Raw genomic sequence first — 27,069 nt, 5'->3', positions numbered from 1 at the left:
TTAGTGCCTGTTTACATTATATATCTGTAGTAGTACTAAGTATATTTCTTGTACAAAAGAAGGCATACTGTCTAACCAGAAGTACTAGAATTAAAAAGAAAGGATGTAGCACTTTGAGGAACAGATATACAGGGAATGTCTACACTTGATAGTGCAGTGATATACGCGATGGCATTTAATAAATTAGTCCAAATAACGGAAGCAGCTTAGTTATTGCAATAGAGAATGGTGTTCCGGAACATCACATGAAAGAATATGTAAATAATCCTGGTAATTTCCCTCCTGCTGTAATATTCTCTCAATGCTGCTACACAGTAAGGCTCACTCCTGTTATCTAGTGAAACCCAGTTTAACCCAGATCACCTCCTCAAATGTATTTATTTTTCTCAGGATTGTATTGATGCAGTAAGAACAGATGATCAATATTTCCTGTCAACTGACACTTCACAAGGCAGCTAAATATCCGTGTTGAAGAAATTCAACATTACTTGAGTATACTTACTTTACTGTGGTTTTTTTTTTTCCACTCATCTTCTGGAGCTCTGTAAATGCTGAGTCCCCATATGGTTCTGTGACTTGAACAGAGAGCCTGAGGGGCTACACAGCTCCACATGGTAGCTTGTAATCATACTGAGTTATCAATCAATCCAGCTGGAAATGTCAACAGTGCTTACTGCTTGTTCCATATTATGCTCTTTTAAAGAACAATATTTGTTTGAAAAGCCACATATTACTAAAACGTAAACAAATATAAGAAGTTCTAGGAAAAACACTACAACACTTACCATCAAACTCTGCTGGTCCTACACCCACTATAATTATTGACATTGGAAGCTTTGAAGCCTTCAAAAGAAGAAGAAAAATAGTATTAACACATTACACAACCTCTGCCAATAATATGTGAGATCTGAGGACAATCTGATTAAAAATCATGCAGAAGTTATGTTTTAAAGAACAATTTTTTTTCCCACCTAAAAAGTTGAGTAGTGTAAACTGTCTGCTTAAGTGGTACAAAACATCTTAGATGAAGATAGAAAGGCAGATGAGTATTTTAATTTATTTTTTCCTTATAAAGTCTTTGAATCATACAGGATCGTAATTAAACACAACAAACTATGTTAGGATTTAATACTAATATGACAACTAAGATGACAAATTTATCTTAGAAACTTTTGTAAACCAACAATAATTGCAAATATGTACCTAATGACAGTTTGACATTTATTTAAATGTACTTTGCTGTTTCTTGATATTACATAGCTGCTTGGAACACAGCTGCTTGGAACTATTTGACACTAATTTTTACATAGATCTTATGCCAATTTTTCTCAAGAGAATAAATCACCTATTTGAGCAATATCTATCTTATATTTCTTCCATGAATGAAATTTTATTCAAGTCAGTCATCCATGCCACAAAGTAAACAAGATATCGAACTGGCTTATGGTAAGATTTTTAATTTTACTTAATCTTTTTCATTCAATGAAATAAGGCAAAGACGATATCTGGCTTTCCCTGAATAAACTCTCTGTAAAACTTTTAAAATTATGAAGACAGTATCATAAATGCTGGATTCTCCTGCCCTGATAGTAGCACCAGATACCTGCTAGTTTACATAAATAATCTGAAACGGCCTCTGTTGAGGAGGGTAACAACTAAAAAAAAGCAACTACCAAATGTCAGGGTTGACGACTGTTCCTTATTGAGATATTCTGATGAACTGTGAAATGTCTACAGCCATTTTAAACAGGAGTATACACTGGCCAAAAATCATAGATGTACATTTTCTGCTAAATTAAACTCTGCTTCACTGAAGTCTGAAGTCAAGTGGTTTTAGAACATACTGTTATATTTTTCTTTTGGAATATAAAAAGTGTTTTTCTCCCTCATTTAAAAGATATTCTCATTTTAGAAACATCATCACCATTTCCCATTCTTCAGCTACCATAATACTACATATAAACCCAACTTTCTTTAAGCAGAAGATTTACAGTTAATTACTGTAAACATGCTATTTAAAACAATGAAAATACGCCATTCTATAAATCACTATTTAATGTTCTACACCGCTATACATTATGCACTATATACTATACATTGACTGCAAAGTAATCACAAAGTGTTACTACATAGTCAATCTTCCAGCTAAAATTTTGTAGCAGACTAAAAAAAAATTATTAATCCCTTGTTAGTTAAATACTGATACGCTACTGAAGATAACAGTAAAAGCCGTCTGGCCATGGTCCTGGGTGAACAGCTCTAGGTGGCCCTGCTCGAGCAGGGGGGTTGGACAAGATGACATCCAGAGGTCCCTTCCAACATCAACCAGTCTGTGATTCTGTGATTATGGGCCATAAATACAGTGTAACTGTAACTGAATTACAGTGCACTGCATAAGTCAATAATAGTGAGCATAGAGTATTTTCGAGACATGAAGGCATTTCTTAGAACAGAACATCTTCTGTTTCTCAGGTGTTTTCTAGAATCTTATTGCTTGATTGCAAAGAAAACATTCTTTAAAGAGATTCCTACTCACACAGACACAGTATTATGTGATACAATGTACATGAAACAGTAAGTGGCAAGGATGGCATAAAGACAAAGAGTTAAACTTTCGCATATAAACTTAAGTCTTGGCATTTCCTGAATGACAGCATAACCTTTAAACAGTTTGGTAAAACAGAATGTGTCTGACATATATGCTGTAATGAGAAAGATGCCTAAAAGCACAATTAGTGTTAAAAAATGAAACATCACTGTCCTGTTTATTATTTTGGATATTATTAAGACTGAAAAAACTACTATTAAATAGCATTTAATTAGTTCTGTCATGGTATACTGTGCTCACACTTCACAAAGTATACAGAAAAATGAATGCATCTTCATAAAAAGAAAAGACAGCAAATATTCCCAAACTTCCACTCATTCCAAGCTAACAACACACTTGCTGTATTTCCAGACAGTTGCAGACTAACAGCTATTATTCCTGGAAATGAACTATTACTGGAAACAAGGTTTTTCTGTATGTCTTAGTGGCAAATTACTTAATCTTAAAAGCTATCAGCTAACTGGACTTGCTGGTCTCTTACTTATGGACTTCAGATTGAGGGGTGAGTTAAATCAAGAGCTGCTCTTTTTTCTTCATAGAGCCTTTTTGTCACCTAAAAGAAGCTATGTTCCAAACTTCTAGGCTAGACTAGAGGATGAACTTCCAAGCTAAAAGCTTGTTTATGTCCTTTAAAAGTGGGAGTCAGTTTATCCTATTTTAATGTTGGAAGCTGGAAGAAGATGGGAAGTAAGCTGGCACCTTCAAACACAGTTAGAGCTTTGGGTGTAAAAACTTACCAGGTGGGCTGTCAGAGCCCTTAGTAACACACAGACTGCCTACATGCTGCTGGCTGAACTTGATGGCATCTTGCTCTCCAGTGAAAGACAGAACATTTCAGTAATATTTTCATGTGCACCCTACAAACTGGAATGGTACTGAATCTCTACAGGAGGTAGTGAAAGTGGGCCTTCAAATATGCCACCTAATTCTACACTACTCATTTTGACATGATGCTTAATTATTTTAATGTAGGCTTTTCACCCACGACTTCACTATTAACTAGATCCACTGGGCTATGTTCAAAACTATTGGTACAGATCTTTTCAAACCCTGTCTGGAAGTTGTTTCTGTGCGTTTCTGCACTTTCATCTGACATTTCCCAGGGGCAAAAGCAAAATGGAACCTGTTCATAATACAGAATATTACTTATATGCATAGCAGTTTTGAAGAGAAAAATATTGAAAATAATGCAGAAACTGAGAAACAATTAAGAATTTTCAAAATTCTAGGGGACTATTTAGAAGGAAATCAGATGACTGGTATGCTTGCCATTTGGGATCAGAAAGTTTGGGGCAATTTTTAAAAAGGGGGGATCAAAGCTGTCTGCAATTAGTAGAAAGATAAAGAACAGTTCACTATGAAAAACTGCATGGTGGGGTGTGCATGAGGAAGGAGGAAGCAAGAAGCAGATGAGGAAAATCATATGAACATACAGTTTTAGAGAAAAGAGTATCATTTCCCACAGAACACTATCTAATTAAGCTGAGATTCAAGTTTTGCTTTCTTTTTGTCTTTATGCATAATAAACTTTTGCTTTTTGGAAAAAAATGGTTAATTTATGGAACAAATTTAGTGCCTGAAATATTAACTGATTTAGTTTATTGTCTAAAATACTAATTCCCAGAAACATAACTCTTTTAAATTTCAACACTTTCAGCAAAACTTACATTCACTATGGATTCTTTTGTCTGAGCCATATCAGAAATAACTCCATCTGTAATAATGAGAAGAACAAAATACTGGGAGCCATCTTTTACTGAAGCAGCATATCTAAGGGAAAAAAAACCAACATTATAATAGTAAAAAAACCCCTTTATACAAAGGAACTAATATGAAAAGAAGCTGTATTTTTAAAATTTGAGTACTAAGGACTAATAAAAATAAAGAAACATGATGCAGTGGATTTCAAAAGTAAAGACATGTATAATTAAGATGGGCATTCTACTTTTAAATGAGAACATTAGAAAAGCATAACTAATCCAATACTGATACTGATAATCTGCATGTGTTGAATCAGTGAAAAATGGGGACTATATTACTACCAAGAGGAGTATGGACAGAATGTCCTTTATAGAATCATGAGTCGTTAGAAAGTCTAAGTTATTTAACAGTTATTACCTCTGGGGAACATAGTTTGGTATTAAAGGCATACATTAATATCGAATGGTTGGTTTTATAGCACAAATAAAATTTATCAGGAATCAGCACATTGCATAAATATTTCATTAATTCTGGTTTTTGGCTTACAAAACCAGGTTACTTACTGTTGACCATGTTTGCAGATTTATAGTTTACAGTGCACATTTATAAAATGGCTGAACATGCACCCTGCAACCCTGGCTTAGATATTCATCTCTTTGCACCACCCACAGATGTCCTTTCAAGCTTCTCCCTGTGCTGTACACGAGTACCAGACAAAACACATCCAGTGCCATTCCAGTCCCACCTCAGCCAAAGGACCCAAGAAGCAACTGCTCTTTGAAAATGAGCAGCTTTTGAAGATTTGGAAAGTCCTGAAAGATAGCGGACCATAGCAGCCCCACTGAACTCTATGGCCTGCATACCAGAAACGAAGACTTCAGTTCATTTAATGCAGTTAGTGAAGAACTTTTTTGCGTGGAGCAGGCTGCTCCACTTGCTGCTTCACTTGACAGCAGCCAGTATAGTTCCTACTTTCATGAAAGCTCTTGGTGCTGTGAAATAGTCAAATAGCAGAACCTTGTAAAAACAGTAGCAATGAGTAGTATGGAGAGCAGTACAAAAAAAAAAAAAAAAAGGTCTCCATATGAATACTGTGGAATATATGCCCAAGCACAGAACATGACTGTCAAAGAAAGAACTCACTATCTTATTGGTCACTGAACATGAAAGGCCTGGGTCAGTGAACAGGATATGTTCTAACAATGCTCATGATGATTTCATGGGCTTAGAAAATTCTAACTCTGATGCTACACAGTGCATTTGCAAGTGAGTACTGCCAATAAATAAGATGCTATAAGCACAATATTGACAAGAGTTTGGAGGAATGTGTGTGAAATGGAATCTACAACTCACAGAAAGCCACCACATCCCTCCCTCTCCCTCCCCAAGATACAGATGGGTAGAAAAGCCACACAGACAATGAACCTGTTGAACATCATCTATTTGCATGCTGGCAGTAGGGACCGATAGTTAAATATCTAGATTAGCAAGACCTACTGTGGAATACATTTTCACTACCATGCAGAGACTTCTTTTATCTCATTTTTCCACAATGCTTATAATCTTTTCAATGATGACTGCAGTGACAAGGGATGATGAGAGAGTAAAATAAAAATTCATTATCCTTTCCGAGCACTTAATACTTTCTATATACCTACACTGAAGAAATGGAACAGACATTTGGTTATTTCAAATTTTCCACAGAATAAAACGTTCTGAAGTCTTTTGCAAGAAAGATCTTATATGAGGAGGGGAGATGACAGAAGACACTAGGTCAAATCTGGTGTAGTTTAGATAACTCCCTAGCTGGGGGAAGGATAATAAAGTCATTATCTGCTTAAAGAGCTTCTGAAGAGTTCCGAGATCACAACGGGATTGTAATATCTGACACTGTTTCCAGAGGTTTCATCAGAGGCATATTTTTAAGTAGGAGGGATGTGGGAAGAAGGAATTTGTTTGAGACTGAAGGTATGTTCAAAGAGTAACTGCAGGCTAGATCATAATTTCTAGTACTATGTCTACGAGAGTCAATAGAATAGCCAAGAAACTGAACCTTGAAGGAAAATGATGTTACTGAGAACCGGACTGGTACATGGATTGTATTAAGGATGATCACGCAGTAGAAATCCTCATGAAGATACTTAGCTTTTCCACTACAATGTAGTGTGATTTGCCACCAGAAGGAGTTCCCAAAGTTTGCAACAACTTGATATTAAGACAAACGTTCAGTGGAAGAACTACAAATGCTGGTGACAGGCTTCGTAATTCTGCAAAAGTTGACAAATATTCCTGAGAAACAACTGTTGAGAAAAGGAACCCAATTTATGCCAATGCTTTGACGGTACTAGATCAAGAATTTCAATTTTTGCAATGAACAGGAGGCTTAATTGCCAAATTCTGAACCAGCCAGCTCAGCTGATACAACCAGTTCTAAAGAAGAAGAAAGAGCCAGAAAAGTCAATGGGGTAGATTTCCAGTTAACATGGCTAATGCAGACACTGAATGCCACACATGTGGAATGCAGCTCTCATAAGGATTGGCATACTTCCTCACAGTCTGAAAACTACTGGAGAGATCCTGTCAAAGGAAAGATTAAAAGGAGACAGCTAGTTGCTAAAGACAAGCAATGGAATATACATGTACATAATTTGAATGGTATGATTTGAAGATGGAACAACTAATCCTAATGATAAATAACTGAAAGCAGCTATCTAGCCATGCTGGGGTGCACAGAAAATTCTTTGCACCATAGAATTTGCAAATTATTTTTCATTGGGCTGTAGAACTAACAACAGCAAGAACAGATAGTAAATATTTCTTGCTACAACAATTAACTATTTTGCAAGCTCATAAATAAAACATTAACAGTACAATGATTTACACATCCCTACTGCTTTATTTCATAAACACTAGTTCTTTCTCTGTATCTAAAAATAAAATCTGTTCAGGTAGCTATTCAGCTAAATTATCTGAGCCATACCACTTTTCCTATACTAACACATGGAGGTATACTGTAAGTCAAGATCTTGTCTGCCAAAATAAGGCAATGTTATCCTTCTTAAGAAACTTCTACAAACACAAGAAGTGTTTTACATTGAGAAGTTAGATGAGGTGTTGCATAACACAGCACCGTGGCTCCCCAGCAACAATTGCCTTAACAGTACCACTACCAGCTGGGAATTGTTGCCACAGAGCACCCTGGAAAATTTTGTTGACATTTTGGACGTTTTGAGATTAGAGGAACTACATATGCCTAAAAAAATTGCATTTTATAAATTTTTTGATAGATTTAAGTCTTTTCTGTGAAGCAAAAATTTTGTGCTCCAAAGGATAAAAAGGAACATGGCAGAGTGATCTCACAAAAATTTTCTTTCATTATGATTTCTCCTAAGATTTTAACACAGGGTGGATCAACTGGATCACTTGTATTTATTTTTAATCAGCGATGAAATTCTGCATAATATTAGCAGATGGTCTTCAAACCTACTCAAAGGTACAAGTTAATCATGTTAGACTGAATGAACAAAACAACTGTAAATACCTTTTTCAATGTTTAGCCTCATGTAACTGTTAGCCTTTTATATGTGACAGTTGTACTGACAATAAGGAGTTTCTGCAAAGTACCTGTTGTGATGCTTACCTGGCTACATGATTAATTACAGGGGCAAAGTTTGTTGGTCCATAAAGCTGTACAGATTTTAGACTCCTGTAATATGCCTCCATTACACCATCAATTCCATGGCAGTATGGATTTTGAGGGTTTCCATTCTAATGAAAATAAGAGATGATTAATCACTAAAAGTAATTATGAAGCAAAAATGATGTAGGTTAGTGAACACTACCCAGTGTACATTTTTAAATGGCAAAGACCTAAGCATTCTAGGATCTATTCAGAGAGTTTACTACAAATGCCCAGTGTAAGTGGGCATGTAAGGCTGGTTGTGAGTGTTAAATGCCTAGGGAAGGAGGTTCTAGCAGCCTCATGTAATATGCAGTCTGAATCACTGGAACTGGTTCCTAGACATAAATACCATCTTAAGTGGAATTAAACAATCTTTCTTATATGCAACAGTAACAGGCATTTCCCTGTACAGACTTAAGGTATGAATTACAGGGCAGATGTAAAACTGGAATCATGTTTAGGAGCACAGTTCTGGCTCAATGATTTCTTATTTTAAAAATGCAAAAAAAAGAAATGGTAGCCAGATCCTGATGTTCATACGCTATGTGAGTATAAGCTAAACTATAAACTCTTCATTGTTTTGGTACAACATTTCTGCATTGGAAAACTGATTTTCAACCTGGTATACACAGATGAAGAAAGGAACTTACTCTTTGGGAGCCCACTGAAATGGCTGGGACTGTAAATTCTTTGGGTAGGCATTTTACTACCTATCTTCATAATGACTCTATAATGAGGATACCTATTTACAGATGACAATACAAACATATAAGCTAAATACCAGATTAATGACCAATGTCAGGCCAGACAAATGATCCATGTAAAGCTTCAAAACCTTCCAAATCACCTTACTCTCCTTCATGTGCCAACACCTCATTGGTTTAATGTGCCAGTATCTCATTCTGAGGTAGAGTATACCTCCCTGAGAATCTAGAAAAGCAAAGGGGATTTTTCATGGAATTGATCTACAACATTAAAAGAGAGTGCTGAAAACACTGCTTAGCATTAAATGGGAGACACCTATATATGCTTATATATGGAGGAAGGAAAAAAGGACTGCTTTTTCCACTATAAAAGCACCACAATGCCTCATGAATTAACTGAATTCATTTTAGAAACAACTTTTAAAACTGAAAGTAGCCAGGAATAAGTCTGCTGTTTTAATAGCCTTAAGATTATATGTATCAATATATTTGAACTTGCTACACAAAAGTCCAAAGAAAGCCTGTGAATTCAAATGAATATCTGCAATTGCACACATTTTAAATTACTATCCATGTGGAAAACCTTTTCTTGAGATAAGACATGTGGCATTGTTTTCTAGCACAGGCTGACAGAAGAAATACACATCTACAATCACCAGTCTTCTACCATGTCTTTGCTGCTAATTAAAACTCACCTGATATACCTATACTTTCTGTAATTCTGACAATTTTATCCTACTCAGAGAAGCACAAAAAACTCAAAATAAGCAAGTAGATAAACATCCACACTAATCACAAGCATCAGTTATAACACATCAACCTTTCTGGCAAATCCTGTTAGATTTCAGATTTGTAATTTAACTGGCACATGGACCAGTCTCAGATTTGTTCTTGTAACCTCAGCTTATAGTCCACTTTGTTATCTCTATGTCTCTAAACTAGCAGCCTGCAAAAGATAAAGAGATCCCAGAAAATGAGAGAGAACAATAACAATAATAATGAAAGATTATCTTGGATCATGATTCCCTTGCTTCTTAAGATAGATTAGCTTCAATCTGAAGTCTTTCAAGCATCTGTTTCTCATGCTGCTACAGCTGAGGTTAAAGATGATTACTTTTCTTTATTATTATTTTTTGGCCTACAGAGACTTCTTGACTCTGGATTTCTCTCAGTAACTTCATTATGATGAAAAATTTTGAAACAGCCATTTAGACAGAAGAATTAGCACATTCTCTGTTCTTTACTTGTCCGGTAATTGCTTAAGACTGCAACCTTAACTCCCAAAATTTTGTTGTAGTAAAGAAATTCAAACAATAAATAAATATTTATTTGCTTACCAGTGCAAATTCATGCGATACTCTTCCATCTGGAGGCAGTCTAGCTCCAAAACCTAGAGCTGGGAACATTTTATCACTATCATAGTCCTGAATTATTTCACCTACTGCTTTCAGTGCCATGCCATAAGCATTCAGCTGATAGGGATTCATGTAGTGCAGTGAAGTAGGCTGTGAAGGGTTACCTGTTGAAGCAAGGATCAGATTTTCTTTAAAACTGAATCACTTCAAAATTTTCTCTCTTAAAAATGATAGAAATCTAAGAAAGCAGAAATTGAAAAGAAAAGATCACGAAAAGAAAATGAACTTATTTCCCATATACATAACTGTGGCTGTATCAGGTAAAAATGCAATGTTCTGAATACATTTTTAATAGGTTAACAGTAGTAACTGTAAACTTTTTCAGCATTGAAAAGGCAGCAAGAAACTGTGATTAGACTTGTAAATTTGTGTCATTTTATAATATGATATACACTTTTAAGATGAAACTTACAAAAGTATTATGACATTCTGAAAGCAGCTTTGGAGGAGGATCAAAACTTATCTCTGCTTCACCCCACTTCAGCCTCACTCCACCTGAAACTCCTTTCTTTTGCCCCTCTCAATGGGGTCTTCTAAGTTAGCCAGTTTTCTCCCAGCAATAATAAAGAAACAAAAAAAAAATCAGAAAGTACACAGATATTTGCAAACTGCTCCTACTTCTTCAATTTTATATGTAGCTTTTTCAATCTTTATCTGTTTTATTTGCCCTGCTTTCCTGGACAGGAATTGGCCTCTAGTCTGTTGCTCAACAAAATGGAATCCTGATTCCAGGTGGTGCCAGGCATACAGGTAATCAACAATACAATGAAGTTAAGCAGAATACAGATACAGATACATACACACACACACATATGTACACTTAAAACTGACCACAGCACATACAAACACAAGATGTTTATTTTTATTCTTACCATTTGAGGCTGTGAAATCAATAGCTACTGTGAAATTTATTTGGGTTCTGTAGAAAAAGCAAATACAAATCTTATTAATAGTTTCACTGTTATGTGGAAAAATAAACAAGAGATGATAACGTTGTTTGTGGACAAACTGTAGGACACTGACTTTCTAATACAGGAAATAAATACTGAAAATACTCTTTTATAAGGTTCCAGCCAAGAGCTACACAACAGTATTTTATTAACACACTGAAAACAGTTACTTTACTCCATCCTTCCTTTTTTCATTGTTTATGAAAAATCCTAAATCATTGATAAGGTTCTTAACATCCATAAACATTATTAATTCATTTTCAACAGTAATACTGATTTTTCCTTGGACATATTTTAGCTCTAGTCATGGAGGACTTTGACAAGGGAAGTAGGCTTTTACTAATCTGCTCCTTTTCTTAACACTAAAACTGTCTCAATGTTCATGTTTGAAATCATGCTATGCATAAAATCTTTGGACAGGATACCATAGTTTTTGGCAGTGGATTTCTTTCACGTGAACATAGTCAATACTTTGAGTGAGCATATCAAGGTAATTCTTGAAAGACAAAAGTAAAATCTGGAAGCAGGAATATGAAGATCTGTATTTGGAGCAGTAGCCAAATAAAGCCATTATCGTGCATGGATCAGTTGTTAGCATAGACTTATTGTCAGAAAAATTAATCATTAATAGACTTTCACAGAGTGACAATCCAATTAAACACAGTTCTGTTCCACAACTTCCTTCAGGACAAAATACTGTCATTCTGGAGGTAATCTCTTAGCTAGTAAGGCTCCATCAGGAAAAAGAGTTTGTATGAATTTGAAAACTGACTTTTTGCTCAGATTGAGTCTTTTACATCTTCCTTCAAATTTCTGCCTCTCAATGTGTGCAACTATGAACTTAATGACCAAATTAGCAAAGATTAAAGCTCTTTGAAAGTTACTGAACAGATTTAACTCATGTGTATCTAGATTAAACGTCAACAACCTGACACCTAGCCTTGCAGTAGTGGTTTTACTGCTCAAGTAACCTGATGTGCCCGGAGAAAATACTATTTATTTCATAAAAACCTGGGTATGAAAAAAAATTCACATGGAATCTTTTTATCATACTGATCAAGGCTAACACAAACTAAGCTAGGTTACGGGTAGCCTCTGTCTCCAAAAAGTGGTAAAAGCCTACCAGTGCCCACAGTATCAAGAAGAGTCCTTGGAACACAGTCAGCCCGGAATATGTCTAAAAACGCTGTGGCCTCAATATGGACTTCAACAAAAAACCCCATGAAAGCTGCTGCAATCTCTGAAAAGTTCAGAGACCTAAGCTTTATGAGAGAAGTTTTCTGCCAATACTTCTGCATTCTGCTTTATGCGGTTTCACCAAAAAATTTTTAATGGCATGACAAGTCAGATTTTGTTTGATCTGTACCCAAATGTCAGGCCCTGTGACTTCTTAATCACAATGTCCTTCTGCACTGTCAGTTAGCTGTAAGAATAAAGATCCTAAGAAGTGCATGTCAGCTAGTTTTCTATCACCATCACTACAGCGTGCAGAAAAGTCATCTTCCTCAAATAAGAACAGGTTAGGAAAAACAACAACAACAAAGTCTCATACAATACCATTTCTAGATTTATGCTTAGAGTTCTTATTGGCACTGCTAAGCAAAACTGCTTTTGGGCTATAATCTCCCTGTACTTAAATTTTAAGGGCTTTGGTGTGGTGCAATGTTTGAAGAGTAAAACAAGACTCCTCCAAGCATTACATGTCAGGTACATCAAGTACAGAAATCCTTCAGCGTGCTGAAGAATGTGTCACTGAGAAAAAAAACTCAAACAGCTTTTCCTCTGCATAAGAACAGCAAGACTTATTTGTAAACTCATTTCCTGGATCAGCTATTCTGATCCAATTGCTAAGAAGAAATAGAGTTTCACGGATTCTGAACTCAAGACAGAAACAAGAGAAAGCACAGTAAAAGAAGATTAAAAAGGAAAATGGCTAACAAAAGAAAAAATATTAAAACCACATCTTATGGCAAAAACAACAAAGTTAATTTTCATGTGACTACAGGTAATGACTGACAGCATCAGTTTCTGGAGTACTCCTCAAAGCAGTGTATCTGTATTAAATATATACTGCTCCAGATAACAGAAACCTATCTGGTAAACTAGAACACCCTCTCCCATTTACAATCCACTGTAATCTGGACCATGACTTTTGTCCAAGCAGAAGAGTATGCATATTAGAGTATCTGCCAATTTGACAACTATAAAAATCATGATATAAAATAAGATCAAAACAGATGTCTACATATCTAGAATTTGTTTCCATCTGTATGTACATTTCAATGATGCCGCTATAGAAAAACATGCAAGAACTGAAAACAATTACTTGACTTCAACAATTTATAGATGACTGTACATAGATTAGATTTCAGTTTCCTAAATATAGGTTCCTAATGTTATTTTAGAGCCCCCAGGGTACTGACTACACCATGGAAATTTTTGGGATTCTAAAATGGCATTAAATGTCTATATAGTTCAGGAAACTGGATCCCACTCTTAATGCAACTGTCACTTTGTATTATGGACTCAGGACCACAGAGAACATCATTCATGTCTTACAGAGAACCAGGAAAGCTAGAACAAACTCTGTTAGGGCAAATCTGCACTGTGATAGCCCTATGTTTTCAATGACCATTTTTTTTCATATACTGTACAACATATGTATGGAGAAAAGGAGGCTCAGGGGAGACCTTATCACTCTCTACAACTACCTGAAAGGAGGTTGTAGAGAGGTGGGGGTTGGTCTCTTTTCCCAAGGAACAAGTCACAGGACGAGAGGAAATGGCCTCAAGTTGCACCAAGGGAGGTTTAGATTGGATATTAGGAAAAATTTCTTCACCGAAAGGGTTGTCAAGCATTGGGACAGGCTGCCCAGGGAAGTGGTTGAGTCACCATCCCTGGAGGTATTTAAAAGGCGTGTAGATGTGGTGCTTAGGGACATGGTTTAGTGTGGACTTGGCAGTGTAGGTTAGTGGTTGACTAGATGATCTTAAAGGTCTTTTCCAACCTAAATGATTCTATGATTCTGTATCAGAAACATGCCTCTGAATATGATCTCATGGAAAAGAGACATAGAAGTCTAAGTTACACACGGCACCAGTGTCCTCTGAGGAAAGGAATAATAAATTGCAAAAAGGTACAAAATAAAAGTAAACCCTTGTATTCAAAATTATCAAAATTTAATTAAACCTTTTTTGAACACAAAACCGGGTCTTTCAAACAAACAATTCAACTTCAAACTATTACCACTGGAGAAAATATTTTCAAAAGCAGCTGTAGCATTGTGAACATGTGTATTTCCCAGTCAAATGGGATGACTGGGAAATTAATCTGGATAACATTTTAAGAAGTGTTATTCTTGAACCAAATGAAATGTAACGAATATATGTAAAAGTCCACTGTCCTGTTTTTGTTTCTGCTACGTTTTATTTCTTTTCAACAGACTAATTCTTAGGATGTATCAAGTACACAGTATTAGGTTACTGTTATTATTAACATATTGACGTTTATCCACAATAACCTATTTTTTTAATAAGATTATTGATTTCTGTATTTTGTGTAAGGGACATTAGCTGAAAAATCATTAATTCAGAATAAGGATGCTCAAAATTTAAAAAAGCATATAAAATTGAAGTCTTCAAGACAAATTTAGGTGCCTGATTAAATGATGCAAATTTTAAAATACAATGAGACAACAAAACTTACTGTTTATGATAAGGAAATTCTTTGGCTAAGGCTGTGTCCCTGCTTTTCCAGCTGTATAGTTCTCCAAGGAGCTACATTAAAAGCTCATGACACCCACTACATCAGCGATGTTGTGAGGTCATGAGGCTTTGCACAAAAGCCGCTAAAACATGGACACCTTGCTAGGCAGGCTGAGCTGCTGAATGTCCTGTCCCAACGGGGAACTCAGGTAGAATATCCAAGCACAGCAATGTGCCTTATGGTTCAGAGCTGGATAGAGCACTACTACTCTGCCAGAATTTAGTTGGTCTAGAAAGACATGATCTATTTGATACCTGAACAGGTGACTTTACCCTATACTACCACGAGAAATGAAGAAGGTAACTTAAAAGGAACAGTAATCTTCACCTCACAACCATGGAGCAGCCATTTTTTTTGTTTCTTTGGGAGAGCAAGGTGAAACCTATTGTCTTTTAATAAGAGCTCTATTAGCACTGATATACATAAGGGAACAAACTAAGCCTGGATGTAGCTTTTGACTAGGCTTGTAACATTTGTAATGATTAGGTTTTTTTAAACAGTACATTGGAAGGAAACATGAATTTCCTCCTGTGGCTTCAGAGTGACAACCATCTGGTCTGTTAGCGGGGGGGGGGGGGAGAGCTGTTGAAGGCTTGAGGACCACTTACTGCGCAGAACTCTATGACGGAGCTAATGGAGTAACTAACGCTACCAAGAGGCTGTATCCTCTCCACGGCATTTAAGTCCCCAATGACAGTTATTTTGTAATTTCCCCTTTGCAGGGGAAATGGCCAAATGCCGTATCAACATAAAGATTTTTCTGATAAAGGCTGTACAAGATCTTCCTCTTATGTAGTCTTCTTACTCCTTATTATTCTCCAAGGATACAAGAAATATATGGTAAAGCCTCCAAAATATGTAGCTATGGCAGCCCTTGCTTCATAACTGTATCTCACATCAGGTCTCCTCCAAACATCAAATATGCATGCCATTACATTATATGGTGTACTGGTTGGATGAAAATAGCTGTCATGAAAGGAGTTCTAAATTTCCATTTTGACCATCAATGATTCAATACAGTTCAGTTAAAAATGTATGTCCAAAGCCCTTAGCAACCACACAACGTGTGGGTGTTCATTTCCAAAAACCTAGATGAAGGTAAGGCTTTTAACATGATGGGAGGAAAACATTTCCTCTTATCTTCCACTAATCTGGGACAGAAGAGATGACAATATTTTTGAGCTGCAAAAGGATTCAGCTCCTGAATTTTGTTGATTTACAAATGCCTAGAGTAACTTGCTAGCTCACTCCCTATTCTAGTAAGTCAAACAGGCTAGAAACTTCTGCACAGAAATATCCTTTCTGTCCACTCAGTCTTGCAGCTTTTTGGCTCCTGGTCTCTCTTCCAGACAAAAACAGAGCAGACTATAAACTAAGCATTTGACAGTCATTCCTGTAAACAAGGATAATTCCAGTTGCATTCCTCTTCAAGGCCAAATCCCTTACATTCCTGAGCTTATTCATATATTTGCACGTGTTTTGATAGGAATATGTTATTAATTGGTAAGTGGCAGGAGACATCCGATTTTGAAATGTACATTAATTTTTAACACAATGTACCTATTTTAAATGTGGGAAGGTCAGTGTGGGAAAATATGTGATTAAGTATCAAGATGTAAGGAAAAGGCAGCTACTAGGATGGCACCACTTGATGTAATATTCAGATGCAAAAGAGACATCCACCTCTTTCCTGCCATACTGCTATAAAATCCAGTGTTATGCAGTAAAACGAAATTAGAATTTACGGACAAACTTCTATTTCACTCTTCAAAGCTCTTCAAAAAAACAACAGTCATATTCATAATACTTATAATGGAATATCCCAATTGAACAGATGCAGACTCAAAACATAAATGAAATCAATACTGTAATCCCAATTTGTTGCAGTTAAAGCTGTCAAGATTTCCATTAAATCAGTATTAGTTCTAGACACCTCAAATCAATTACAGGGAAACTTCTGAACATGAAGTATTTCATAAGCATCCATTTATGGAAGAGGCAATGTTGTGCCTATTGCAGAATCAGTGTTTTCTTCCCCTTGCCTAATTAAATGGAAGAAAAACAGGGAACTAAAAAATCAATTTTGGAGGACATACTTGATGGGAAAACAGACTGATTAATGACAAAAATCTTCTTTTCCCCCTTCCTTCAAATTCTGTCAACTGGACTGCAACTGACATGTAGTAGTATTAAATGAGACAAACGAAGGAAGAGAGAAGCCAAAAAAATGACTCTGAGTCTCAGCCTCCTGGTCATGGTTACAAAACTGTATAGGTTGCAGAAAGAAAGGTAACATTTTGTACAAGTACTTCTCCAGTTTTCACTGGCATGTATGTAGAAATAACTGTATGAATCACTAAACAAGATTCTATATAAAATAATTAAACGATAACTGTTACTGCTCATACTTTTAAGCACAGAGCACTCTCCTGAATTATACTCTTTTCATATAAAAGAGAGGAAAAAAGCTTAAGCGGTAATTATTAATATCACAAGTCTTCTTTGACTTACAGTTACAGAGATATATACAAAATATCAATAAGAACAACAAAGTATTATTTGTATTCAAAATTTATATTATTTGTCTATAGAATGTTGATGAGGTTTATTAACTTGTACTGTAACACGTCTGTGAGAAATGTGATAAACCACCCTAAAAAGAATACATATGCACCCACTATATTCTTTTCTTTCCAAATTTAGACATAAAATTTAATTCCTCAGTTCCTTATACACACTCTTATTGTAGAGATGAATTTTGAATGAATGGGGATAAGATGGTTGTGGCATGTATGTACCACACACTTCGAAGAACAAACAGGTATACAAGAGGTAAACTGTTTCTTCATGCATTTGTGTATACATATGCTTCATTCAATAAAAACTTCTGGTAAACATGGATGGATGGCCATTTTCTACTTCTGTTAAAGTCCACAGCAGGAATGTTCCTGAGAAAGGCAACAGCAGTCCTAATAAAAGTAACCTTTTTCTCTCAAACTCTACGATTCTCTACTAAAAACAGAACACTGGCACAAATCAGAAGGGCTCCACAACAGATTGACCACGACTGTTCATACAGAAATCACATCCAGAACCTTGATGCTCCAAGTACTCTTCTATTATCTCAAGTAGCTGTCTATCTGTTACAGTGATTCAAAGCAGGCACAACAAGCCACACTGATCATTGGAAATGGACCCAGAAACATAGGAATAACTGGTTTCCTAACCATGGCAATCTAGGTGCCTCAGGAACAGCTTGTCACACAAATGTGCTGAAAGAATTCTAGCATATAGCATATAGAGTCAACATATTCTTCAGATGTTAAAGATGCAGTAGCACCTCGACAGCATGCGTGACCTATATTAGGAAGTTTTACCTTTGCTGAACTGTAACAGATTCTAATGCAGCCAACAACTGAATTAAATCACCTCTGACGAGAAACTGTAGTATCCAAAGAGTGCAAACATAGACAAGAAGTATTCCAACAGCAGCGTGTCCAGTTAACAGAACTGAACTGGAGGCAAGGATAGCAATTCTAGAAGAGCTTGATAGTTTGCGGTCCACAAGTATCCTGGGACAAAGTGTAGGGGTCCTGAGGGTATTAAAAAGCCTTTTAATGGCCCTAAACAGACTCACCTCGGCCCTTCCACCACACGCCCCCTCATTGGCTCAGGAGCCCCATTTCAGATCAGCCTTCAGTCCCTGCCTGAGCTACGTCAGAGGAGTACAGGTCTCCAGATCAGCCAAGCCCATGCCTGGCCACAGACTCCATTAATCCAGACCCTGACCCATGGGCTGACTTCCTGGCTTGACCTCCCTGCCTTGTCCACCATAGGCCTGCCTGGCAATCGCTGGACCTGATCCTGACCCGGATCTGTGGTTTGCCTTCCCAGCCTGACCTTGGTCTCCCTCATTACCACAAACTTCCCTGATGATCTGGACTCTTAACTGAGCCTGGCCACCATCTCTGGGCCTGCCCTGCTTGCCTTGCCCATGTACAGTACAACTGGGCCCTGGCTGGTGAGACCCTGCGCTGCCAGCCATGCTACCCGGCTCCCCTCCCAGCTCCCAGCCATTCTGGGGAGGGACGGCTGCTCCCTGACGCAGCCCCTTACCTCCACTAACACGTCCCACTACTTACACACCTCAGCGATGGGCCTATACAACTCCCTCTGAAGGCCACCTGTAACCTGTCGTGTATACCATACAACATTGTAATTTCAAACAATCAAATATGAAATGTTGCAGAGGCTCTGCATCCTATCCAAATGAGAAAATATGTTCAGCTACCAAAGAGCAACCAGACGAGCAAGTCAAATCACAAATTTCTCCAAAGATATTGAATAAGAATTTTACAGAGACTATGTCTACATCCATGTTAAAAACCCTAATTAAGCATTCCCATTTTTAAGTACTATGCATAAAATATTCTTGTCAGGTTTAATTTTAATGAGCCAACAGACACAGTGTTTTGAGATACATAACAAACTGAATTCACTCTTAGTGAAAATATTTATTTTCTTGGATGGAGATTGAACAGCAGTGAATTTGGATTTTCTAACTTTAAAATTTAACTGTTTGGGAGAACTGAAACATCAAAGAGGCTGTTAGTCCTTGAGAGAGACAAAAATTACACCCTGCAGCAGCCCACGGGTTAGGGTCAACAGTTTGGAGTACATCTTAACAATGATCCATTCCCTCTACAAGTTATCAGTTCGGTATGGAGTACAACCTCAGGTTGTGGTTTTTCAAAACCTTGAATGCAATGGAAGTCGAGATAGCTTACTGACAGTTTCTCTGTAGCTAACAATTATGATTGGGGGCATCACTTTAACTTAATGAACTTCAGTGATGAATGTGTTAGGAATAAACCTTAAGCACATTCTCATCTGTAGGATTACCACTGTTGGGAACAAAGGCAAAGCCCTATATTGCTACTGCCAAAACACAACACAGACTTCTTTTTTATTTCAGCTGAAGCCTGGCACAAAAAAAAAAGTAACTTGTTTCTTCACAGCTAATCAATGCTCTAAAATAAGTGTGGAATGTATATTCAGACTGTATGCCTCAAAAATCTGTATTAAGTGTCTAGGAATGTATAACAAATTATTTCCATTTATCTTAGAGAAGAATTGTGTTCTGGCAGGGAGGTTAAGAGCTAAGAATTTCTGAGATTCGATCCCATTTCCAGACATTTTCTAGGGTAAGCCATTTGACGCTTCTGTCTCTACTTCCCTTTTGGGAAAATGACGATAAATGAGAAATTGAACGTGTTATAAATTTTACATAATTAGTATTGAAAAAATGCCTTTGAAGGGGAAAGGCTCTAAATAAATGCCAATATTAAATACACCAAAGGTCAGTGTAATCAGAAGAAATAAAACAGCATTTTACTAATTTAATAGTATATAGATAATTCCCTTTCAGTTAATCCAGTTTTCACTGGCTGATCAGAGGTCATTACTCAGTCTCAGTGTTTTAGTACCAACACCGATTCCAAAATTATAAGCGAAGTTCCATAACTTAACTTACGTCAATAACTATCTGCAGGTTTTCTGTAGGGAAGTACAGCCTCTAAAATGAGGAAACAATACAGCTCTTTACAGATACTACTTAGAGTCATCATATGCAAAGTACATATACAAATTATTAGTGAATTACAATGAGATTGTGAAAACAAGAAAGGTTTGTTGCCAATCACATACCCGCCTTTAATATAGTCAAGGAATGAAACTTCTGTTTCAATTAGGAAGGAAAGCAATGTTACCTGAAAGCAAATAAAAGAGAGTCAGACATGAATTGTCATTTCCCAGTTGAACAAGTAGAGACATAAGCACAATGTTTTTGGAGCTCTATCCTTAAGACATAATTTCCTACAGTATTAGGGGAAAAAAGAATATTAAAAAAAATACAAAACCATTTCAATAGGCAGTTCTTGAAAGGGAAGAGACAAATTTGGAAGTCTACTACAATTGCGCTTTTTTTTTGTTTTGGTTTGGTTTTGTTTTTGTTTGTTTTTGTTTTTAAGCAAAAGGTAAGAGATGGAAGATTGTATTCCAGAGCAGGTTACCACATGCATGTCTTCTGATCACTGTGCACTACATCTACACACAAATATTAGAGGCTAGACAATAATACATCTATTATATGAATACTACAACACTGTTGTAGAACTCAATTATTTATGTCATTTCTCATCTCACATTAAAAGTGGTATTGAGTATTGATGCAAGCCAAGAATGCAAAAATCTAGTAAATTATAATTATACATATATATGAAATACATAAAAAAATTTAAGGTGGAATATCTACAAAATGTAAAGATAAGAAATTTCTTCAGTCCCAGCTTTTATCATTCAGAAATGATATAGGTCCAAAACACAGACAGTGGTCTAAAGGTGTTACTGGCATTTCCAGCACTCAAGTCACAGAAATATAAACTCAAGTGGAAAAGATCTAGCATTTAAGATCTTCATATATCACACAACATTTATGAAGCAAAGATTTCAATTCAAACTATTTTTGTTTTATTTACAAAGTGACACAAAACTCTCTCACAACATAAATGCATCAGGCAGTCAGTGAAAACTGCTTAAGTAACTATTCAAAGTAAATTCACTGATAATGATACAAGGAATAAAAAGGGGATGGAAGTTTGTCAGAAAATTTGATTTGCCTCCAACTGCAGCAAATATAAGAATTGGAAATATTTCTATGTTGCAAACTTGGACTCAGAATGAGATTACAGGTAGTAATTCTGTCTTCTATCCTACTTTGTCACAGGTTCTCTGTGATTCTTAGTGACTTGCAAAGTTACTGAATTTGCAAACCATCAAATTACCCTTCTAGTTGAGAACAGAAGACCATAACAAAGTTCTACCAGACTATCAGTAGCATAGTCTTGCATATAAGACTGAAATTTCTATGCATTTTCCCACTGGACACAGGCATTTTAATGGTTCATCTGTTATTACAGCTGGTCACCTTGTTCCTAATTAAAGCAAATGTTTTCAGTGAATCTGATTTTAAAAGGTAAAAAATGGAAACAGACAACACCCTTCCAAAGAGGACAAAGTGTTTACTTCCATACAGACAATGACTACCAATGTTCCAAGTTTTATACAGTGAATTTTAAATTTCACTACTTTGCTTTGTTCAAAACGATCATGTATTCTGAAACATTTCTGCTTAGTATGTAGTTTGTCTGTCTGATTTTAAAATGACCCCTTAAGTAATAATGACTTGAGATGGCTACTGTATGTACGTAGCCCTTAAAAGCAGCAGTGAGATAGCAGTCAATGATCTATATCCACTTTACTTAAAGTTTTCCAGAAGCCAGCTTCCTAGTAGTGAGAATGATAGCCTTGGTGCCTGGTTTGAAAATCTAGAAATCTGTGGGATAAAGCATATCTTGGGCGAATGACAGGGAGAAGAAAAACAAAACTGCAGGCAAACACATAGGAAAGTGACAGTTTGGAGAAACATAAGGGAAGCCTGAAGAACTTAAGAACACTGTAATTTCTTTTTTTTGAAAAGAAATTACAAAACCAACAGTAGAGAACAGTGGTAGAGAAGGAAAGAGGACAGAAAATTCCTAACAACTATTTACTGGAAATTTCCATGTAATTTGAGACAAAGGATAACAAGACACAGTTGATTTTGTCTGTCCAAACATGAGTAAATTATGTTCTTTCAAATGCAGATACATGTGAAAGTGTTAAAATATTTAAAACCAAAATCAACAGGAAAATTGAACATGTAAATGCATTTTTTGCTCTTCCATACCCTAAGCCAGATTTCATACCTATAATTTTGAGTACACTTACTTTTAGAATTGATTTAAAATAATCACTTTTCATAAGTTTCTGACTCACTAATTTAGCATAAAAGAACTTTACTTTAACATGCTAAATTATAGTAAAAGGAATACATTAGCAAAAAATAAATTATCTAACTAATCAGATCTTGTATGGTAAATTTTCATGGACAAGCTGCTTCTGCCTATTTTTTACAATTTAAAGCAGAGGTACAAAATAAGTGTTTATTCTTCTGCTGACGAACAGTCTTATACCAGAATGTGAGAATGACAAAACATTCCTTCAAGGCTACAGTTCAGAGAGAAAGTAGCCCTACTAACTTCAGTGGAACTGTTCATGTGGAAAAAACCCCACATGCTGGATGTGTTTTCAAAAAATGTATCTTATATCCGATTAGGTTTTCCAATATAATTCAACATTTATCTTCATTTTTTTGTAAATGATGTTTTGAACATCATGGATGCCAGAACACGGAAGCTGAGGATGTGCTGAAGGGAATTATTTGCGTTGCTAGCAAATGGTTCATAAAACAGAATATGGAATATGAACAAAAGGACATTAAACTCTCATCCCAAATTATACTAACAGATCTTTCAAAATACATTTAAAAAAACCTGTTGTTAATAAAAAATGTTGACTCTTCTTGGTTTAGCCATGTTAAGCATACTAGCTTTTACTGATGCTAGGTCAGCAGTTAAATTTTAAAAGAAAATTGACTTTTAAAAGTTTAGATATGTTTCAGATAAAAATTAATAGTGTTCAGTCCAATAATTTCAAGAATTTGACTGAAATTTTGGTATAACTCATTTTGGAAATCATTGGCAACTTAACAGCACACTTGGACACAGCTTTTATCAGACTCTTCAAATTAAAAAAAGTCTGAAAATAAATGCTGTATAACAGTAAATAGTTTATTGTTGCAGCCTTCACAGAAGGTTTTATTCTAATCTTGTTAAATTACAAGTCAACTACACCCTGTTTCAAGAGAGAAGAAAAGCATCCAGTAACAGAAAATATATTTACTTACTGTTCCAGAATTAACATACTTTTTCTTTTTTCCTTTTTTCTTTGGATTTATTACCTAGAAACACAGATACAAATATTAAAGCAGTATGATTTATGATTTAACATAAAGATAAGTGTTAAGACACTTTCAATGCAGAAACTAGTCTATCTTCAGTGGATTCTAAATTTATTCAGCATAACGTTTACTTATGCACCTCAATGCTGGGATATATGCATATTTGAACTCCCAGATGGAGCTCACACGAAAACACGCAGCCGTCCAGGTCTCGGGCTGCAGGGAGTGCCAGGGCCTCTCACTGTTCATGCATGGCAGCCATGCGGACAGCTGTGTGAGGTGCGACCAGGCGGATGATTTGCTCTGCATGGTGGCAGAGCTATGGGAGGAGGTAGAAAGGTTAAGGAGCATCAGGGAGGCTGAGAAAGAGATCGACTGGTGGTGCCATGCTCTGCCCCCCTGAGACAGGAACAGGAGCAGCAGCAGCCACCAGTAAGAACCCACGATCAAGAGGATCCTCTATCCCCCCCCCCACCGGGCTGAAGGCAGCAGCTCAAAGGAGGAGAGTGAATGCTCGTGGCGGCAGGCGAAGGCCCTCCCTGCCCACCTCGCCCCTCCAGGTGCCTCTGCACAACAGGTATGAGGCCCTGGAGGTGGAAGGCCAGGCAATGGAGGATGGGGATGACAGTCTATCTACACCAGAGGTGTTGCCCAGGTCAGAAGAACGTACCTCTCGTATTAACACCACCTCCACAAGGAAGAGAAGACGGGTTATAGTTGTGGGCGACTCCCTTCTGAGGGGAACCGAGGGTCCGATATGCCGGACGGACCCTCCTCTTAGGGAAGTCTGCTGCCTCCCTGGGGCCCGCGTGAGGGATGTCACGAGGATACTCCCTAGCCTGGTACGGCCGTCGGACTATTACCCCCTACTGCTCTTCCATGTGGGGGGAGATGAAGCTGCAACACGAAGTCCTAGGGCAATCAAAAGAGACTTGAGGGCCTTGGGACAGCTAGTAAGGGACTCCGGAGCACAGGTTATTTTCTCCTCTCTCCTTCCAGTTGTGGGCAGTGACACTAGAAGGAACAGAGGCACCCAATCTATCAACTCATGGCTCCATGGCTGGTGTCATCGCCACAGATTTGGTTTTTTTGACAACGGGATGGCCTACACAGCACCGGGTTTGCTGGCATCTGATGGGATTCATCTTTCTCAAAGGGGAAAGAGAATCTTTGCTCAGGAACTTGCAGGGCTCATCGACAGAGCTTTAAACTAGACTCGAAGCGGGAGGGGGATAATATCAGGCTTGCCCGAGGGAAGCTGAGAGACGATGTGCCACGGTTAGAGGGAGCGGGTGCCAGCGAGGGCACTCGGCCTGTGTCTCTGAGATGTGCACGGTACGCTGGGGCACAGCTGAAGTCGAAAAGAGTTGAGCTAGGGGATACTGAGGCAACAGGAGCCAAGAGGGAAACGCCAGTGAAACGCCTCAAAGCACACAAGGGGTGTTCTTCCATGAAGGAGACACAGACGACAGCCCAGCTGAAGTGCCTCTACACCAATGCACGCAGCATGGGCAACAAGCAGGAGGAGCTGGAAGCCATTGTACATCAGGAAAACTATGATATGGTTGCCATCACGGAAACATGGTGGGATGACTCGCACAACTGGAGTGCGGCAATGGATGTCTATAAACTCTTCAGGAGGGATAGGTGAGGCAGGAGAGGTGGTGGGGTAGCCCTATACGTCAGGGAGAGTCTGGATAGTTTAGAGCTTGATGATGGTGACGATAGGGTGGAGTCTTTATGGGTAAGAATCAGGGGGAAGGCCAAAAAGGCAGATATTGTGGTGGGAGTCTGTTACAGACCACCCAACCAGGATGAGGAGACAGATGAACTATTCTATAAGCAGTTGGGAGAAGCATCACGATCACTACCCCTGTTCTTGTGGGGGACTTCAACCTACTGGATGTCTGCTGGAAATACAATACAGCAGAGAAGAAACAGTCTAGGAGGTTCCTAGAGCGTGTGGCAGATAACTTCCTGACGCGGCTGGTGAGTGAGCCAACTAGGGAAGGTGCCCCGCTGGACCTCTTGTTCACCAACAGAGAAGGACTTGTGAGCCATGTGACGGCTGGAGGCCGTCTTGGGCAGAGTGATCACGAAATGATAGAGTTTTTGATACGTGGAGAAGCGGCGAGGGGGGTCAGCAAAACTGCCACCTTAGACTTCCGGAGGGCGGACTTCGGCCTGTTTAGGAGACTGGTCAAGAGAGTCCCCTGGGAGGCAGCCCTAATGGGCAAAGGAGTCCAGGAAGGCTGGACATTCTTTAAGGAGGAAGTCCTAAAGGCACAAGACCAGGCTGTCCCCAGGTGCCGAAAGACGAGCCGGCGGAGAAGAAGACTGGCCTGGCTGAATAGAGAGCTCTGGCTAGAACTCAGGAAAAAGAGGAGAGTCTATGACCTCTGGAAGAAGGGGCGGGCAACTCAGGAGGACTACAAAGGTGTAGCGAGGCTGTGCAGGGAGAAAATCAGAAGGGCCAAAGCTGAGCTAGAGCTCAATCTGGCTGCTGCTGTAAAAGACAACAAAAAACACTTCTTCAAATGCATTAGCAGCAAAAGGAGAGCTAAGGAGAATCTCCAGCCCCTAGTAGACGGGGGAGGGAACACAGTGACCAAGGATGAGGAAAAGGCTGAGGTACTTAATGCCTTCTTTGCCTCAGTCTTTAATAGCAGGGCCAATTGTTCTCTGGGTACCCAGCCCCCGGCGTTGGAAGATAGGGACAGGGACCAGAATGGAGCCCCCATAATCCAGGGGGAAATGGTTAGTGACCTGCTGCACCACTTAGACACTCACAAGTCTATGGGGCTTGATGAGATCCACCCGAGACTACTGAAGGCACTGGCAGATGTGCTCACCAAGCCCCTTTCCATCATTTACCAGCAGTCCTGGCTAACTGGGGAGGTCCCAGTGGACTGGAGATTAGCCAATGTGACACCCATCTTCAAGAAGGGCTGGAAGGAGGACCCGGGGAACTACAGGCCTGTCAGCCTGAACTCGGTGCCGGGGAAGCTCATGGAGCAGATCATCCTGAGTGCCATCACATGGCATGTAGAGAATAACCAAGGGATCAAGCCCAGCCAGCATGGGTTCAGGGAAGGCAGGTCCTGCTTGACCAACCTGATCTCCTTCTACGACAAGGTGACCCGCCTAGTGGATGAGGGAAAGGCTGTGGATGTTGTCTATCTAGACTTCAGTAAAGCCTTTGACACAGTTTCCCACAGCATTCTCCTGGAGAAACTGGCTGCTCATGGCTTGGAGGGGTGTACTCTTCGCTGGGTAAAGAACTGGCTGGATGGCCGGGCCCAAAGAGTGGTCGTGAATGGAGTTTACTCCAGTTGGCGGCCGGTC

The 27,069-nt window shown here is 38.2% G+C and overlaps 1 protein-coding gene across 3 annotated transcripts in view; it reads right to left on the bottom strand.

Moving 5' to 3' along the window:
* CPNE8 (copine 8) overlaps positions 1-27,069 on the bottom strand; it is a 112,533-nt gene that overhangs the window by 10,480 nt on the left and 74,984 nt on the right. For all 3 annotated transcript variants that reach the window (XM_075492144.1, XM_075492159.1, XM_075492151.1), the window contains exons 12-18: positions 23,671-23,724; positions 20,532-20,593; positions 10,983-11,029; positions 10,033-10,214; positions 7,950-8,077; positions 4,276-4,378; positions 786-843 (exon numbers count right to left, since the gene is read on the bottom strand). In XM_075492144.1, coding sequence (XP_075348259.1) covers positions 786-843; positions 4,276-4,378; positions 7,950-8,077; positions 10,033-10,214; positions 10,983-11,029; positions 20,532-20,593; positions 23,671-23,724 — 634 coding nt within the window. The remainder of the gene's footprint in view (positions 1-785; positions 844-4,275; positions 4,379-7,949; positions 8,078-10,032; positions 10,215-10,982; positions 11,030-20,531; positions 20,594-23,670; positions 23,725-27,069) is intronic.

Source organism: Mycteria americana, chromosome 1 (assembly GCF_035582795.1).
Source record: "Mycteria americana isolate JAX WOST 10 ecotype Jacksonville Zoo and Gardens chromosome 1, USCA_MyAme_1.0, whole genome shotgun sequence".
NCBI classification, from domain to species: Eukaryota; Metazoa; Chordata; class Aves; order Ciconiiformes; family Ciconiidae; genus Mycteria; species Mycteria americana.
Note: the sequence above shows the minus strand (reverse complement) of the source record. Positions and strands in the feature narration are given on the sequence as shown.